The 20,139-nt window shown below is 36.4% G+C and overlaps 1 protein-coding gene across 1 annotated transcript in view; it reads left to right on the top strand.

The window, feature by feature from the left end:
• Nucleotides 1–20,139, top strand: part of BANK1 (B cell scaffold protein with ankyrin repeats 1) — a 163,571-nt gene that overhangs the window by 39,914 nt on the left and 103,518 nt on the right. Inside the window, exons 4-7 of the mRNA XM_040598660.1 lie at nt 4,857–5,005; nt 6,154–6,292; nt 8,316–8,458; nt 15,614–15,734. Coding sequence (XP_040454594.1) covers nt 4,857–5,005; nt 6,154–6,292; nt 8,316–8,458; nt 15,614–15,734 — 552 coding nt within the window. The remainder of the gene's footprint in view (nt 1–4,856; nt 5,006–6,153; nt 6,293–8,315; nt 8,459–15,613; nt 15,735–20,139) is intronic.

Raw genomic sequence — 20,139 nt, 5'->3', positions numbered from 1 at the left:
AGGATTAGCTTTCATAAATGTGTATGATAAACTCATGGTTGATAGCAGAAAGAATATGACGTGCTTAAGTCTTGTTTCCTAATTTTTCCACATAACAGAAGGTTATTTTGGTTTTTTTTTGTATGGCTTTACTTTCATCCATTTTTCTGCAGAGCACACATGTGTGTTTGACTTGAAGGTTTTGAATTGCAGTGAAGCTATTTACACATAAGCACCTTTTCAATTATACTTCACAGAACCCAGTGGGACCATCTCTGCCTTTACCTCATATTGTCTTGAGGAGGGGTCCTGCCATATTACATGGGATGACTCCTGCACTTACATGATCTGCTGAATTTAGCCTGAGTGTTCTTCCCTGTAATCCCCTTTGGCTTACTCTTTGACACTGGAACACCCTGTCTTTTCTTTCATGTGGCAGGTTGGCCACGCGCTTCATTACTTTTCCATTCCCTGCCATCTGCCTAACCAGATTTGCCCATATTTCTCATCCTCTTGTATGTTGTGTGATCTAGGGATAAATGAGGACCTTGTTTGTAATTCAGTTGCAGTTCTTCAGCTGGCATTGCTTTAGCAAGACTTGAGGAAGAACTGAAATTTGCTAAGCTAGCAAGTATTTTGCTTTTTTAAAGCCAACTAAATTTTGGCTGTGAGATTCATTCCATGGGTAGCCTTAGAAAACACATAAATCTTTCATAAGTTTGTTTCTGCTATTTTTAATACCCCAAATCTGTCACATACATTGTTGACTCAAAACACATAGCAAGTACCAAGTAATCAAAGACAGAGACAGTTTATAATACTCATGTAGGCTGCAATATGGATAGCTAAATAGTGTATTTGAAAAGTTAGAATTTGGGAGCGGGAAGGAGGTTGGATGTGGAAGTTGTTCAGAAGCCATGGTGAGGCATTAACTGTTGAATCCACAAGAGAGTAGAGAGGCTTCGTTAAAAATTCTGAGTTTATGTGTAGGAATGCAATTTCAAAGTCATTTAATGAATTTGGTTAAAAATGTTAAATGAAAAGCAATAATGCATTCCAAAAGGCTTTGTGTAAAATATACCAAATTGATGTATTGAAGTTGCATGAATTAAGAGAACATTGAAGTAAAATTGAAAACATCAGCACTGTGCCCAATTAAGTGAATAACTGTTACAGTAAATGTGTGTGATTTTATTATTTAAATATGAACTTAAATTTAAGATCAATCCTTTCAATGTGACCATCAGCAGTAGATATTTGTCAAAAGTAAGCCAACAAAAGTAATGTGATGGAAATAGAGCATTACCCTCAGTAACAGACAGTAATTCCTGGTGGGAGAGACATGAATACTCAAGGGAAGATTATAACAGATTTTCCTTTCTTTTTAGCTTCTAGCTCATAGTGCTGTCTAAGGATCATTAGATATAGTTAATAATTTCTTATACTTCAATCCTACAAGAAAGGGTCCAATTTTATTAATCCATTATTATAATTGTTACTGCTGCATTTTAAGAATCTCACAGATAGGTCACCGTTATATAAAATGTTAAAAGAACACATTCACCAAGCAACAAATACCCTTTAATAAATCCTCTCTCTGATATTTCAGCATTATAATGATGTTCCTTTTATGTTTCTTTTAAGCTAATCTTCGCCTACAGTTTTAAATCCTTGTTAAATGATCATTTTTCTGAAAGCCTTAGCAATTAGTGGAGCTCCTTAGCCATTGCTTTCAGGTTAAAAGTGAGACTGTAAAGAGGATTCACAGTGAAGATGTCCAGAATGTAGGTGTTCAAAAGACCTGTACATGAGGCAACACCTTCTACCCACAATTAAACAAATACTGTCTGTACTTGTTCCATTTGTGTTACTAGAATCTCATTACTTTAGTATTAAACGCTTATGAGCTACGTTGTTTTAGTTAATGCCACCAAGCCAAGTATTGCTTAATCTCTGATGTATTGTTTGTTCAGCACTGACAAATAACACTTGACATGGTTGTTTCATGTTCTGCATTTTAGGACAGTGTGTGCAACTGCTGGTAGGAATCTGAGTGCTGGAGATGGTTGCTCTGGAGTTTGGTTATTAAATATATAGTAGTGATAATAGAGATCCCTGTTACTCTTGGACTGTTGTACGTGTCTTTCACTGATTCTCAGGTAGACCTGACATTTAGTGAAAGAGGTTGTGCTTGATGGTTTTTAGCTAATAAATTGCTAACTGCTTTCATAGTCAGTAGGGGAATTGCTGTTTCTCTTGAATATCCAAGTCTGATGCAAAGGCTGCATTTTCTTCATAATTTGTCTGAACTCTAGGGCTGTGTAATCCCAATACCGACTGAGTTGAAGTCCTGATACTGTAGTTATATGTCACTAAGCATAATAAAAATACTAAAATACAATTAATGTGGGAGGAAAATATTATCCTAATTTGAACGAGCTTGTTAGCACTAGCATTGACCTTCCTAGTAGATGAATTATTGTGGACATTAAAAGGTGGAAGTTAATACTGTCATCTTTGATAAGCAGAGTGCAGGCTAGAAATAAAGCTGTCGTGAACTTCACATAGATTAGAATGCATCCACACGATCCCTGAAGAATGATCACTGACAGAAAGCTGACATCTGAAAATCCAGTGCCTACCAGATTTGTTATTCAGTCCTTTCATTTTGTCAATCTGATAATGAAATATTTCTTGTCTTTGCAAGACTCCTTTGCTTAAAGTGGAAGACAAATTTTCAGAAGAAGCATTCACCTCATATGAGTTGTCTTAAGTAAATTCTATGTGATTAAAATTTATGGGAGACTTAAAATATGAACACATAATATTCCCAAAGTACGCGCTGTGGGCATATAGTATCCTAGCTGTTCACGTCAGCAAGGGTTCAGGCCTTCCATTTTCTGAAGGGCGGTGCTAAAGTCTAGTCTTCACAGTGATAATCATAGAAACTAATGTACTTACTTTTTGAGCTGGATTAGTTAAACTGCATTGAATTGTGCGTGGATTCTCATTCGGAATCAAAATAGCCTTTGTTCAGTGTAGCCTATTTAACTTTCAGAATAAATTTAAACAAGTGGAATTAAAACTATTTCAGTAAAGTATTTACACGCAGGTTCAGTGTAATTTTATCAGTCTACACTGAATTCACAGTTTAAATTTAGAATGTTTGCTTTAAAGGCATGAGACTATAAGCAGGAGTAGGGTAGGAAAATTTACTAGCTGGTGACCAATGCTGAACCTGCACCCCTTAGATGTTCAAAGAACCTTTAGCTTTCTTAATGAAACAAGGACAAATAATGCTACTTTTTTTTTTTTCCTTACTTTTTTTTTTCTTTTTCTAAGATCTCTCCAACAACCAAAGCACACTTCTGGGAAAAAAAAGTCTACATCAGACATAGCATACCCAAGTTTCTGTACTGCATTGTCTGGCATAACTTCACTTAGCAGGCACATTTATTATAGAAGTTTATGAAGTCTGTGCCTTCTTAAGCAAGGCAAATTTGGTAAGGAAAGGAAACATTTTGTATCAGACGAACTGGTACATATGGGGGAAATAAAGGCAAGCAAGAAGTGAGAAAACTAATTGTAAATTACCAATACTGATGCTGAATGTAAATAGTTCTGTGCCGCTTAGGAGTACTGTGTGGTTTGTATAGCTCAGTCACTTGGGCACTTTTGGAAAAACCTCAAAATGGCTGCAGTACTTGTTTGAGCAAAGCCAAATTGCTACTGTTCTGTATTCTGCCCATCACTAATTTATATTAATATTCTACATTCATTTGAGAGGAAAATATGTGCCTGAAAAGTTATTTATGTCCTTGAATGTAATTGACTGTGAATATTCCATAATTTACAGTAATACAAGATACTCTTGATGACTCTCAGGATATTTTCTCACCAGCCAGTCAAGACTTTAACTCTGAGCTGCTTGGAATGATACTATTAATCTAACTAGGTTACTGCAATATGCTGGGTAATCCTGTGTGATGAAGAGCTGCTGCAGTCCTTTGAGATGGGTGACAAGAGCGTTTTGTACAGGGTAATGGAGTGTCTGGAAAGGAGTAGTAGTGATACAGCTGTAAAGTGGCAGGTGTGAAGAATAGCTTTTCTGAAACGTAGGCTTAGTCAGAGCTCTGCAGATGCAGTTGTCAGTTCTTTTATATTTTCTCATTAAAATTCTGTGATTTGGTGAAGGAATCGCTATGGCTTTTGGGCCTTTACTGGTATAGCAGAGCAGAAGAGAAACTGGTTGCAAGCTATCTGTATGACTGGCATAGCATATCCAAACCCAGAATATCCTACACAAAAAATATATGCCTTCAGTCATTCATTTTGTCTGTAAAGGAAGGCAGAGACCATAGCCTGTGTTAAGATCTTTGTCTACTGTCATAGTCACCTGGTCACAAGTATCACTGCCTTTACATAAATCCTTCCTGCAGCCAGGCAGGCTGATGTTGTAAATGTGTAGCATGTCCTTGTTTACATATAGAGAAAGCAAGAGTGGTAAAAATCCCACTTTGTCCCAGTGTATGAGAGTTTGTTGTTCTGAGACTACAAAACTGGCTGATCTTGTGACTTCATTGGTCACAATGATTTTGGTGTAAAGGCCTTGTCTTTGACTTTACAAGACAAAATGTATGAGAAGAATCTGTTTATATAAATGAAGGCTGCAGGTTCAGGACTTCAGAGGTGAGCTCTGATTATCAAAGGGGGGAACCTCATCACATTTGCAGAAAAAGGAATATTGCCAGGCTTTCATGCAGTGCTCTTAATGTGACTCCAAATGCCATATGAGTTATATATTGGAAACAACATCATTGCTATGTTTTGTTGCTGGGTTTGTTAACGATGTCCTCCTTCCACATTATATATTTCAGGTCACCACACTAGCTCTGATGTTAACTTGACAGATGTCAGGGGAGTATCAGAAAAAACAGAACTCTGTTTTAAAACAGAGATGCTTTCTGAAATGTTAGAAACTAATGAGCAGTCAATACTGGTGCTTCCAGGAAGAATATCATGTGAGGTAAGGTTTTTGGGTGCTAAAATCGTTAGGATAACAGTCAGTGCTCTTCTCCTCTTCCTGCTGTAAACTCATTCATACTATTAACAGTTTTGAAAACCAATAGCAGGTAACAGGCCAAAATGAGAGTTCATCAAGACTGCAGTGGGGTTTATTTTGCCTTTGTCACATCTGCACTGCAGCCAAAAGATTTGTAAATAAAATAGTTTTGAGAGAGCCTCTGAGGGATTTTTATCTCTATTAGAATTTTTTGGCAGCTTGAGTAGAGATGTTAACTGTCATGTGGGCCTTGTAGTTTAGAGGGAGCGTGTCGTCAGGCACTTTTTGAGGGATACGGAGTGTCTCATGGCAAGAATCCATGATGGGTATATGGGTACATGCATATGTGGCCATACCACAAGTTACACAAGTGCTTGTGTGAGCATATACCTTGTCTAATTTTAAAGTAAATCAGAAATATTTATATATACATATCTCCATGCATATCCAGTGGACACAAATATACATATGTGTTTGTTTTTAATCAGAGTTTCTGTGAGAAAATATATGAAAATATAAACAGAGGAAGTACAATATCCAGCACTGCATTAATTTATATAAATGCCTGGCCACAGTCAGATTTTGAGGTTGTGGTGTTTATAGAACGTCATGTATTTTTGCTTGCTATCTGTCTTTCAAAGATGGCTTACATTATTGCAATCAGTACAGTTCTAAGGGAGTAACATTCGCTCTCGTTCAGGAGGCAGTAGGATGGTATTGTATCACATTACCTGCTGCTTCTGTCTGCCTTTACTGGAAGTTCACTGTAAAGAATTTGAGTCTAAAGTATTTTAGGTGGTTCTTATTAGGCTGAATGTCATTCTCTTGGACTATAAAGTAGAATGTTCTTAGAAAACATAACAGTTCAGCTACATATGTATTTAAAATACTGTCTTAAAATTTTGTGAGATAAGATGAATTTAAAATACTACATTAATTGTGTCATTTATGTAAGTAAAATACTAAAGTATAACACTGAGATGGCAGCATGTTTTGGTATTACTGTTTTTTTGTATGAAGGAACTTTTCTTCCCAGTTATGTTTTCATTTGCATTTTACACTTCCAGTATAATTTTCTGAAGGACTAACAAGAACATATTTTAATTTTATAGAATCCTGGTGAAATATTCATTCTGTTGAAAGATGAAATAGATGATGAAACATTAGAAATTGAATTCATAGCAGGTAATAAACGAATTAGGACGCAGCCAACCTCTTGGAATAAAAAGGTCAAGTACGTGAAAGCCTTAGGTAAGAAAAACTTTCTTTAAGTTAACAGAAAACTTTGGGCTCACATCACTTTTTCTGATAAGTAGTTTTACTTCCCACTATTTTGTAGGTGTTTCCTGTACATGGGTTTTGCACACAGAACATTTATTAATAATGCAGAGAAGAAAGGCCTTGTGATTTATGGGAAACTAGGTTCTCTTAGGTTGTTTTTGTGTGGTTAAATGGCAGGTGGCAGTCTTAAAATGTCACTGATTAGTCACAGGTTAACATTCTTCAAAATTACTGCCATAAAATGCAAAGCTAATATTCTTTTCTTATTACTCCATTACTAAAATGTTTCATTTGGTGTTTAATGCAGTAAATTTGGTTATATTCCCCTCTATAATTCTTACTGATTAGGAAATAATTTCTTTTCTTTGTTTGTATCCATGCCATTTCTCTGTATCACTCAGCTCTGCTGGTTTCTAATGATTTTTTCAACTGCTTCATCTATAACTAGCTGTCAACAGTTTTAGCTATGTAACAACAGTTTCTTTTAGAAGGTCTGTGCAGATTTAGGTGCCACATCTATCCCTACTCACATGATGTGAGTTAAGAATTAAAAAAAATTTCACCTAAGTATTTAGAGTGTAGCTTGCTACTGCACTGCATGCTGTGAATTCGCAAAAGAACTTAAATTTTATTCTAAAAGCATTAGAATACAACATTAGATAGAAGAAATATATATGTATAAGCTACAATTTTCAACAGTGGCTTCTTGGAATTACATTTGGGTAATTCTGTGGTCTGATTTTCATCCAGAACACTGTCCTGAGGTGACAGCCACATATGATCTGAGGTTTTTTTATCACTGTGATCGTGCAGAGAGTTTGGTTTTAGAGACCTGATTGGGAAGTACATGACCAACAGGAAACTTTCATCTGTAACTGATTTCAGAGGAGAGCTGAAATCCTCATTCACAGATCTTGAAAGATTCTTCCAGAATTATACTTTGAGAACATTGTTGATTACAGTGAGGTTTCTATAGCGCATGAGGAAATAAAATATGAACAGTAAATGAAATATTGTGAAAAATCTGGCAGAGACCTGCAGCCCAAGTTTCATTTTGTTTCTTATATTATTGGCATTTAATGCTTCCCTCTGTAAGCATTTTTCTGTTCCAAAATCTGGAAAAGTTGGAAGTTAGGGAGTACCCTTTTTTAATAAGAGTTCAGCTGACCAAAAAATATTTTTGGTTTGTTGTTTTTATTAAAAAATGCATTTGATCAGTTTCCATTTGAGTGATTTAAGGTGATGTTCTATTTGTTTCGTTTCTTTGGCCCTATTACTCTTCTCCATTTTCAGGATTGCGCATTTTTATTGCTCTTCTGTGGGCAGAGTTTGAGTTTTAAGGAAACTGTGCTAGTGCTGGTATGGTACAGCAGGATGCCTGGCACAATGAATACTAACGAATTATAAAATGTGCTCATGAAAGGGGCTTATGCTGCGTACACAGAGCAAGTTACACTTAAGTAACGACAGACTGTACAAATGCCTGTTTCCTTTGGTTTTACTAGGTAAACAACTGGAATGGAAATAATTACACTGCAATTTCTGCAGCCTAGTTCAAATCCAATTTTGAGAACCTTGTCTGCAATTAAGAAAAATGTTTCAAAAGATGAAGAGCAATTCCACTATTTGTAATAAATGAACTTTTCCTTAGTTTGTAGGCATAGGGAATCTGTTTATAGGTCATCAGTATATCAAAGGGAAGTTGGAAATTTGAAGCATGCTCTTTTCATCTCCTTTCTAACGTGAAGCAATACTATAGCTTTGTTTTATACAGATTTACAGATATGTATTTTCTTCTGTCAGCTTTTTAATGTTAGACTGAAAGACCTGGATAAAAAACTGATTACACTGAATCATGTGTGAAATGCAAATCCATTTAATTGACTCTATGCATTTTCTGTGGTATTTTCCTGTTCTTTTACTTATTCCCCAAGACCTCTGGTCTGGGACTGTAAAATATTTTCAGCTACTGTTCTGATTTGTGTTTTAAAAGATTTTTGTGCTGGCCCTGTATATATAAATGTCTACTGTGGGGGAGTCATTAAGACCACAGCGCAGATAGAGTACTATACTGCACTAGAGGAGATTGAGCACATTTTCAAGAAGGTGGCTGACCCAATAGCTTTCACTTGTCAGGTAAGTTGACTTCTGCATTTTTAATTAAAAAATACAATATAAGTGCCTGCATGAGCTAAGAGATAATGCACAATCTTTTGATTGCACAGTAATGAGTAATGTCTCAGTAACAGGTTTAGGATTACAGAGGCCTGTCTTTTGAGATGTCTAGTTGTAAGCAAGTGAAAACAAATTTTCTCTTTTCTTGTTTTTGTATAGAAAGTAATATAAACATCCTTTGTGCTGTATATGCCTAGTGGACAATATTCTGCATTACATAGAATGAAAATAATAACAGTAGCAATGTCCCTCTCCATTTAAAGTGCCCTTTTTAGTATGTTCTAAGACCAATAGAAGCAAGTAATCTTAAATCATATTGTATTTGGAGGGTTATTATTCATTCACGGTCAAGCAGGATTTTTCTGGCATAGTTTGTATGGGAGACAGTAGGTTGCTATTCATATAGAGTACATTTACAGCTGCTGAATTATCATTCATGTGGTTTGCTGGTTGCCATGCAGATTCTTTGCATATATTTAGAAGAATTCAGGTTTTGAGCTGGGTTTCAAATCAGCACAGCAGGCTGCAGTGCTCTGCAACGTGTCCTTTGCCAATAGCACATACAAAATAATAAGAAAAGAAAGCATCTATTAAGAAAGGACAGAATCTCAGTTATCATTTGTTGAATGGTGGATAGCCCAAGCAGACTTGTCATGATGTCTATATTGTAACTGCAAAGCCAGAACAAAAATAATGGTCTGTGTTTCCAGTGCAGACAGTCTCATTTTCCTGTGACAAATCTACCTTATCTACCACCTCAGGCATTACACTCGTAACGAAAGGATTAATAAAAAATGATGTATTGCAATATTAGTGTTCTATTAAGGGTGGGGGTAGATTCCTTCCCAGTACAAGTCACTTCTGTTTTAAGAAAACAGGCTATTGCACAAGAAAAATAGTGCAACTCCAAGTACAAATGCATTTTTAATATCCATCATTCTTTAGCCTGTGTTTTGAAGGACATCAAAGTAAGCTTCTAACAGGTTTCATTTACAATTTTATGCGTAAGAAATATCATAATGATTAAAAAAATTATAATTAACATGGTAACCTAGATACCTACAACACACCTGGTACTTCCACTGGAGAATTATTTGCGTTATTCAGGAGTTTGACCCTTCATTTAACCAGCATGACTAATATTTAGTAAGACACATGCAATTCAAATTATATTCAAATGCAAAAATAATTCTAGGCAGAGCAGTAGTGCACACCAGGAAATACAGCTGTAGGTTATGACTGCCAGGTATGTTTAACAATTTCCTCAGCTTTACTCATCTGGATAATAAGCAAGGGTTTAAATGAGGCGATGCTGTTTGCCTGCTCTTAATTTTTTGGTTTTAGCATCTGAAAAGTTAATACCAAGAAGATATTTATAATTGGATAAGTTTTACAATCCACACAATATAATGGCTGCTCTGTGGGGAAGTATACTAATGGTAATTCTTTTGTAAGTGTACATATGTGTTGGAAGATTTGTCATCACACTTAACGTCACCTGCTGGGCCACAGAATGAGGTAAACTAACTAGCTAGATAGCTAAAGTATTTCCACAAACTTTTAAAATACTTTAAGCTCCCATGTAAACCTGATTTAATGGCAATAAGATAGATCATAAAGATGCAATTTACATAACATGAATTACCTTAATCTTTAAAAATATGTTCACGCAAGGAAAACCAAAACAGACTTGATAGTAATTAAATTCCTGTCAAGTAGCAGGAGTAGTAGTAATTTTTCTTTAGCCAGGGTAATTAAAACCTTTGAGACTATTAGCTTATTTGCAAAAGTATCTGGGGGGCAACAGTGCAAAGTAACAATCAAACGCAATGGAAAACAAAATTAAAATAAAATAGTAAAGCTTACAGCAATTATTGATCAAAGCAATATTACTCTGTGGTTCAAAGAAAAATTCAAGATTTTCACAAATGCTTGCAATCTGAGAAATATCTCCTTATTAGAATTCTGTGATGAAAGCAAATTGCTACAGTAATGCATACCAAACCCACAGTGCTTTGGTAAAATGCTTTCATTGTACTGTATATTGTGTTGCCAACCCTTCCAGCTAGTTTGAGGTGCTATTGTTGTTAAGATTATTTTCCCTTTCTCCACTTTGTCCTCCAGTAAAGCCAAGCAGATAAACAAAACCCAACACATAGGCTTACAGCTAATCCATTCCTTTTACTGATGGTCGGGACAGTTCATATATCTTAGTGGGAGACCAACGAAGTGTGGTACTGTTGCATTTGTGAATTCCTCCTGTCAGAGAGCAATTAAAGATTAACATTGGCCACATTTCAGATTAAACATATTCTAAGGTTTTTACAAATTACATTTTTGGATTAAATTCTTTGCCACATCTGTTCGGTTGTAATTTTCTGTGTTGCGAATTTTTCTGAATTTAGAAGTCATTTATCAACATTAGCAAGACATTTAAACAACTGAATAAATATTTAAAATGTAAGGAAATAAATAGAGTAAAAAATGAAGTAAGTTTATTTGCATAAGCTTTTCAAGAAAAAACTCTGACATTTTATAGTAAAGTAGGAAGCGCTGGGGTCATAATAACTGAATCATAATGCTCAATGAACTTGCTATCAGGACATATGAGGGTGGGTGTTGGCTAAAGGCTGTGAATTTTTTTGTTCTCTTGTTTTCTTATAATTCTGCATTAAAGAAGCTGTCTTAGGGAGTTTCTGTAATAACCCAGTGTACAGACTGATTTTAAGGTTCTTATAATTCATAAATAAACTTTTTCATATCTTTTTTTACTTTTTATCAACTTCTCATTTCAGCATTCTGCTGGATTTACATGGTGTATTGATTTTTCTCTCAGACGTTCTACTAAATGCAACTATTGATTCAATTAGTTAGTGTTGGGGTTTCCTGGTACAGATTTCTTAGGTTTTTAAAAAAAATTGAAAATATGGTCATATCCTTATTACTGAAATTAATGATTGATAAGGTTCATGTTTGTTTGAGTGACTTAGAATATCTAGAGATTCAGAAAGTCTGTGTGACAAGCTTTGATGGAATAGTACTGCTATGATTTTGAGAGACTTGATATCTTAAAGGATGTTTTTATCATAGTCATCAAACAGGATTCCGGTTACAGTGTATGTTGAAAAAGAAGAAGGAAAATAAATTGCAGATCCTCTATGGAAACTTGTAAGAAAACACTACATGACTTACGTGGTCATATTATGTATGCGCCTTTACCTGATCCCCAAAGATAATTTGAACCTTCTTAATGTTTCAATCTTCTAAGCCATGTCAGCAGCAGTTACTTTAAAATGTTTCTTTATTTTCCTCTAGGTATGAAATCTCTCCATGTTCTGTCAGTGGCTAAAACTGTCAGAAAAGCCTAAGTGATTTTTAAGTCTAGCCCATTCTTTTTGGCAGAAGTAATCTAGATATTGAAGCGCATATAAAGTAGTGTCTGATATATAAGAACTACTGAAAGAGTTCATCTTTATGTAAATCTAACCTTGTTAGTACTGCTAAAGCCAGCAAGAAGTATGTTAATTTACTGGCTGTGTGTGCTGTGTTTCAGTGGCACATATTTTCAGGCTTTGTTAGCAGTTATTGAAGAATGTAGACCACCTCATTCACAAAAGTAGCAAGCTATGTGCTTCATTTCCTTTTTCAAGGATGTTTTTGGAAGCCCATGTGTGATGGTCAGCAGTTGGGGCTCCTCTGTTGCATACAGCTGTGTCATGTTGCTGTGAAAAGGGAGCAAAGGAATGCAGGTAGTGCCTACACCTGAGGAGGTGGTACTGAGTGAGGAGGACAAGCTACTGGTGATGAGCTCTAGGGCAGGTAGTAGCACTTGCAGAAGGACCAAGATTGAAAGGTGGAGCAAAGAGCAGCTGGCTGTGCTTCAGAGACCATAAGGATTACCTACAAACTCACTAGCTTAATTCTGAGTGGCTCCTGGAAATAACTTGTCTGCAAGAACACAAGGAGAAAGTAGTGCTTTTACTTCTTTTCTGTCATGTTTTAAATCAATATTCAGATAAAATGTGGACTTCCTGAAACTCCTGAATGGCTCAGTGTTCCCTTGCAGTGTGCTTAACTTTAAATACAGTTCTACTTCCCTTGGCTTTGGTGAAGATTCAGCATGAACTTCAGGCATGTACTGTTGGGATTTCTTGGGAATATTTCACGGGCCTTTAGAGACTTGTGTAGGGTGCATCAAAATATGTAAATGCAGTTTACTTAGAGTCTGTGAGTGCTTTGGAGCAGGAATAGGCAGTAAAGTAAAATTCTCTAAACTGAATTCCTTCTTGGGGGAAGTGAGCTTTGTGTTGGTATGGAGCTAGGTAGTGCTAGATACTATTGCTAGTTAGGTTTCGCTGTTGTTTCTGCTGTTATCTTCACTTAAGTACTGGAACAAGTGCTCCTGTATGTAAGACAAAAGGCATCAACGTAGACTTTTAAAAATAACTAACCTAGATTTTCCTGCTGTGCCTTTGTTGCAGAGTAGCAGAACAAAGCTCCTCGTTATGGTTTAGTTAACAAGATAGCTTGTTAAATCATTGCTTGAGCCTTCAGATTTTAGATCCCTGAAGTAAGAGAAAAAAAAATATGAGGTGGAAAACTTTGAGCAAATTGCACTAATAACTGTGTATAAGAAGTGTATTGTGCCTGACTTGGAAATCATAGGAATGTATAGACAGGCCATTGGAAGGCAGGCCTGTTAAAGCATGAGAAAATTAACTGTAAATTAGTCTGTTCCATTTGGGAGATCAGTCAGTCTAACTTCTGTCTCAGCAGCTTGTCAAAATTGAGTTAGCCTGATGTAGTTAAGCCATGCAACTGTTTATGGCCTTGAAAAATTTGCTGCAAGTTCCTGAAGTTGTGCATTCTCATTTCAAGAACTTGCTCGATCTCGGATTGTGAAACATTGTTTTATCCCATGTAAATTTGGTTGTCTGAGTGCAAAATAAGAGCTAAACACTCCTCAGGTACTTCTCTACCAGATTTCTGCCTGAATAAAAGGGAGAAGGAAAGGTTCCTGCCTCAGGTCATTAAAAAGCAGAGGAGCTTTGCTGGCAAGATTAACGAGCATGCTTGCTGAAAAGAGGCTGTAGGGTGTTTATTTGGCTTTGATATACAAGACAGTCTGAAATGGATTTGGTTTGAAATTGCTCCTTGAGCATTTCAGGACAGATTATAAGAGGCAGGTGGTGTTGGGGTGTTTTTACTTTGTTCATTTTCTTTTGAACAGGGAAGGCTAGATAGGTAGGGGTATGGAATGTGTAAGGGGTATCCCTGCTATTTTAAAAGGAAATTATAAATATTACTTCAAGTTCAGTTTGTCTAGAAACCCACCTATATGTTTATTCTCTATGTACTGGAATTTCTGCTATACAGTTGTTTCAGTGAATACCAGTGGGTTTGAGCCTCTTTCTTCATGGGACAGTACCTGCACATACTCTCATCTGAGACAGTTCCTATGTTATTACTTCTCTTTGTCCTACTCTAGATTGAACTCTGTTAAGGTGGTACCAATGATGACATTGTATCTAAGAAGACCTACTTGGAATAAGAGAGAATAGTATGGTTTCCTAACTGAATTACTCCCCTTGATTTTTAAATGTGGTATTCATGTTAATAGGGGTTTTTTTTCTTAGATATTTGGGAGGTTTTGCATATCCTTTCTCAATTCACACTGTAAGTCTGGTACTCCAATTAGATCTTTGTTCTAGAACAAGTCTTCAAGATTTTTTTTTCTAGGTAGAGTCTTTTTTTATAATACTTACTGCTTTGGTTACTGAGGACTAAATTATGTATTCGTAATTATTGAGTAACAAATACAGATAATATAATTCAGCAGTACAGAAAGGGTGAATTATGGAAAGAAATAGGTGACGAGTTACTAAATGTGATGAATTTGATGTGTCATAATCAATATTGGACGGCCTACTATCAATTACGGGAAAAATAATCATTTTATTATTGGTAGCTCCCTATCTGCGCAAACTTGTCTTCTAATTCTGGCTAGGACTCGGCTGAAAATTGTATCTTGCCTGTGTACTCGACATTTTCTGATCATGTCACACTTATTTTCTTACTCACTTTTAACAGCCTCGGGAATTAAACTTTGTGTTTCATCAGTAGACCCCTCTGTCCTTTTCTTCTCAGCATGTCAGTCACAGAGTTTCTTTTTAAGTTTATGTGCTAAGTGTATCTGCAGATATTCCCTGTTAGTGATCCCAGAATTGTCTTGACCAGAAACAGTTCAACTGTGGAAAGGCAACCTTTAACACACAGCTGCTGCCATCTGACTGGAGTATGAGCATGGATGGCCATCAATGAGCATCTTTTGGCACCCAGTGCAGCACAGACTGGACTAGTGCCATAGTAAACAGTGTAAAATAACCTTACTGCTCAAATCTCTGTAGTCGTGCTTATCATGTAGTCTCCTATCACACCAAGCAAACAAACTTAATTATGGCTGCCTTGAGAGTCATTAGGAATAGATCTTGGCCTTCTCTCCAGAAAGAGGCAATCAAAAAAAGATCTTGTGGCAAGTCAGTGAGGATTTCTCATGTCTAAAGGCTATGTATTTAATAGGAAGCTAATTTCACTGGTTGCTATCAGTTCTTAATCTATCAGCAATGTTAGGCCTCTGCAGATTGAATTGAAGCCGTTTCCTACCTACCAAAGTACACAATCTTAATGTAAAGATTTTGGGTAACAGAAGGCTACTAAAGTCAACTCATCCTGAATTACTGCTGTAGTAAGACCTTGGATTTATTGGCGACTCGCGTCTGTCAGAACAGTTCCTGGTTATCACCCAGCATTGTTGTACACAGCTAAATCAAGAAATAATCATCCTGTCCTTACCCTTCATTCAGAAGTTTTTAGTCATGGCTGAACTTCGTAAGTTGTTATAGCTGGTTTTCTTCAGTTGGATTGTGTTACCATGATCCTTCTATCTATACCGGTATCTCTTCTGTAGCTTTCAGAAACTGCTTCTCTTACTGAAAGCGAATTTGTAATAACACTGTTTTCATTCATTTGATTCAGCAGCACTCTGAGGATAAAGCTAAAAACATATGCAATAAATAAACTAATTTTTTTTCTTTGATTTTTTCTTATTTTGAACAGGCTTTTAAATTTTCTTCTGTAGAGAAGCTGGACAATGTTCTGACTTGGTTATTGAAAAGCAAAATATCTACTTATAAATTCAGCCCATTCCAAAGTGAAGAAGAGCACCATCAACAAACTAGTAAGTCACTTGTATGCATTGATTTTTATTGCTGATGCTATGGTTATTACTTACAAATGTTAATAAGACAATCATTAAGTATTTAAATCCACTAGTGAAATGGAGGAATCCACAATAAAGACAACATAGCAAGGAAAAGTGGAACAAAGAATTCTATAAATCATTACTTTGAGACTCATATGTATTTATAATTGTCTGGATGTTTTCTAGCTTTAGACAAATTGACAAATTTGCAGCTGAGAAAATTTATATTTGCAGAGAAAATGGGCAGTAAGAGACCTAAAGAGATTATAGAATCACAGCATAGTCAGGGTCAAAAAGGACCTCTGCAGGTCAACTAGTCCAGCCCCGCTACTAAAGCAGGTTTACCTAGAGCAGGTTTCACAAAGCCGTGTCCAGGTGAGTTTTGAAAAGAAACAGATGGGGCTTTAAGTATTTATTTGGTTTAATTGATATTGACACTGTAGAAGTCATTTTAACTGTCTATTTAAATTGCTAAAAAAGAAGTAATGTTCTGTGTCAATAATTTGGGAAATAAGAAGGATGTTTTCTAAGAGCTGCAGAAATATCACTTTAGGCTCTTGTTTGCTTACTGCAATTTTATGAAAATTCCCACAGACTAAGACAGTACTACAATACTGTAATATTAGATTTTCTGCTTTTTTTATAGCTGAGGTGTTCTAGAACCCTCTGCAGAGAATATCAGAGAAGGGAATATCACATGACAAAACATACAAAACAGCAGTTCCCTCTTAACCTTGTGCATGTCAACTAAAACTTTAATTAAGACAAGCACTGGCCTCAAAGTTAGTTGAAAGTTGAAGAAGCCACCTTAATGCACTTAAAAATATGCCACTTGTCACTTTATCTTTAACCTTTCCTTCCTGCTTATGATCACTAGCTAACTAGTTCTTAGTGTAGGTTCCAAACAGCAGCAGCTTTTCTCTTTTAACGTTCTTCATTAAAAGACTGCTACTGAGTAAAAGTGGCTCGTTTCTAGTTACCCTGATCACTACTACTTTTGTTCAGTTCTATATATTTAGCTGAAATGTATCAGTTGTTCCAGTTTCACAGCTGATAAAAGTTCAGTAATTTTCCCCAATTCAGTTTGTCACACAATTCAGTGTGACAAACTTGCAAGTTCAAGAATGGTATTTTCTGCCTGAAGCATGTGTGCTTTCAGATAATTACAGCCTCTTCCTACATGTATAATACAAAACTTCAGTTAAAGCAGTTAAACACGGTATGGTGGAAATTTCTTTACATTAGAACATTAATTTGTCTTAAGAGCTCACTGGATTTTGCGAATTGGCAATTAAGTGAGCAAATACAATTAAAAAAAAAACCCAAACCCCAACCAAAATCAAATGCAAATAGATCTTGTAGTCGATTATTCTTACCTGATAATTTTGACACTGGTACCCTTAGTTACCATTGACTTTTGCTGTAGAACCTGAAAGAAAGAGGTAACTTCTTCACCTTTGTCAGGTGGCGGGAGGGAATTAAACAGTGGTGCCTCTTTTCAGAATGAGGGCACAAAGAAAGACCAATAGCCTTCAATCATCTCTTGTGAGGTCATTAACCTTACTATATTTTTTAATTAATCAAATATGTATTTAGGGGAGGAATTTGAGAGGTCAAGTCCAACAACATCCTTTTCCCCTCACTGCTTGGGTGTCAAAGCCATTATCTTATACAGGGCAGAGAATGGTAACTGGTACCACAGCTGCATGCAAAATGGGCATTGAAGTGTTCTTGAGGTTGCTGAGGGAACAGCAGCCATCTTAGCTGTTGGTATAGTATTTGCCAAGAGAACAATTGTATCAGGATGGCCTCAAGTAGTTCAATAGTTCAGAGTTTTCTATCAGCAAGACTTGGAAAGTTTGGCCCTTGAAGGTTGCGTCCTACTTTGTGTAAGTGCAGGGTGCTGCTGGTTGTTGCCTGAAAAGGCTTCGTGAATCAGAGTGTTTAAAGCTGTCTTAAATTGGTGGAGCTCAGTATGGTCGTCTGATGGTACTCACAATAACTTTTTGCCTTGTGTCACAACTTGATGGTACCAGGCTTTTGTGTAATGGTCAAGAAATTAAATCTTTCCATTTGTACCACTCAATAAAGCCTTTGCATGCATCTGCACTAATGGACAACCAATCCCACATGACACTGAAACAAGATATGAAGGTCCTCCCTTTGAGAGTAAGGCTGGTGGTGCTGTAGCAACTGAAGATGACATGAGATTAGTACCTGAGGATAGAGGGCTTGCTTATTTTCTGTATTTTCAATATACCACCGTATAGTGATACCTAGAAAAGATGTAATTATGAGGCATTTAGTGGGTGGAGGGGCAAGGTGACAAGTCAGGGGCCTCCTAATCCCAGCTGCTGATATACATGACTAAACAATGCACATCTGTCTTGGACCTGAAGAGACCCTCGTAGTCCAAAATCGTTGTGATAATTAAATGAAATGGAATGTCAAAGCCCAGGACCAATAGACAAAGCCGCATACCTGCTTTCCCCACGAGTTTCTGATGTTTGTGTGGCCTTCTCCCTTCAGACCACATGATATGTATGAGCCATCTGTGGGAGGAGCTGGTACAGTTTGATGTCTGAAACTGCTCGTGACTGACTGGAATGCAGAAACATCAGTCATCATGGCTGTAAGCTTTATCCTCCTACATTGTTCATTGCTGAATCTGTAACTGCAGCAGCAACTGATTAATCTCATGCCTAGCATTAATTCATTGAGTGGAAGGGAAGAGAAGTCTGAACAGAGCTTCTTCCATTTCTAATCAGAACCTTGCTAGTACACAGTCTATGCTGGAGATGGAATATTACCATGTTCAAAAGAAAGCGGTTTAAGTCCAAAGTAAGATACTGGGAATAGTATGATGATGTGGTTCAGTGATGTTTGGATTCCTTAAAGGAAGAGTCACCCCAGGTGGTGTCTTGAGTTACCAGTCTGTATTTCTTGTCATCAGAGTTTTCAGTTGTTCATTTGGGAGTATGGACACCTGGCTGAGGAGAGCATGATGCTGTGGTTGTTTTTTTTTTTTTTTTTTTTTAGCTGGGATTACTAGCTTAGGGTGGTAGGACTTGTGTGACAGCAGTCAGCTACTTTCAGATAGCTTTTTGCTCTTAATGCATCTGTACAATAGGAAGCCCCAGAAGCCACGAAGCCACGTGTATGCTCACCTGATGTGCATTTTTTTTTCTGGAAGGTGTCCATGCAACCACCCTACTGTATGAGGTCTGTGTAGTTCAGATTTCTTTGCACAAGAAAATAGGTCTTTGGGTTCTGCTCATTTTGAGCAGAGCAGAAGCACCAAGAAGTTCAGTAATATCTGAAGGGAAGGACCTGAAACTTTTGAATGTAGTTACACATTGTGATGATCATGTCCACTAGCTAACAGTGATACTAGGTATTGTGTTGCATGGCCTGCAAAAATCTGGATTTTTGTCAATAGTGTATTTTGCTAAGTATTTGTTGGGAAGATCAGCGCATTTATACAGTTACATTACTGAAAAGAAACTGTGTCTACCTTCATGGAAGGCTCATAGCTAAAAAATCCAGTCATAGAAAGCTCAAACTGCATATTTAGCTATGCAAAATATTTCAGGCAGCCAGTTTTACTCAGTTTTACTTGTAGTAACAGTGTACCAACAATGCTGCAAATGTGATGATTTTTTTTTTTTTCACCCGGAGTATTCAATTACTGTTAAAATTACTATTATCCCATCATATTTTGTACTACTGAAACACTTTCAATTCAAGGGTCAGTTATTTATTTATAGATAATACAGCCATATTTATTATAGAAATGGGTTTCACTATAGTATTCAAATTTTTCTGTAACAATAGATGTTGCAGAGAGATCTCTTGAATGGAATTAGGAGATAGGTTACAATAATTTTGTAATTCCCATGCAACATATGTTATTTGTCCTCTCTGGACTTAGGGTTTTTTTACTTTTGTCTGTTGCACCTGTTTTAAGCATGGTGTGGAAATTCATACTGTGAAAGTAATCTGAATTACTCTGCGAACAGAACTTTCCTTTTAATGCTTATTTTTGAAGTGGATGCCATGAAAAGGTAGGAAAGATGAAATTATTTATGACTATCAGTAGATTTATGTTTTGAGCAAGATTTGTTTCCTGGAATTAACACTTCAATAATTAATTTCAGTCTTTAGATTTAACACAATCCCAAGAAAATAAGGTAAACCCTCTACCTTCTTTTTCAGAGATGTAATAGTGATGCTAGCATTGATGCTTGCTTAACATTAACCTTGTTGGAAATTGCCTTTCAGTCTAAGATCCCATTGGACCGTGTACAAAAATAAAATCCCTCTGCTATTGAATAAAAACCGTCCTTCTTGTATCTGCATGTATGTATGGAATTTTGTTGCA

This window comes from Falco naumanni, chromosome 1, assembly GCF_017639655.2.
Source record: "Falco naumanni isolate bFalNau1 chromosome 1, bFalNau1.pat, whole genome shotgun sequence".
NCBI classification, from domain to species: Eukaryota; Metazoa; Chordata; class Aves; order Falconiformes; family Falconidae; genus Falco; species Falco naumanni.
Note: the sequence above shows the minus strand (reverse complement) of the source record. Positions and strands in the feature narration are given on the sequence as shown.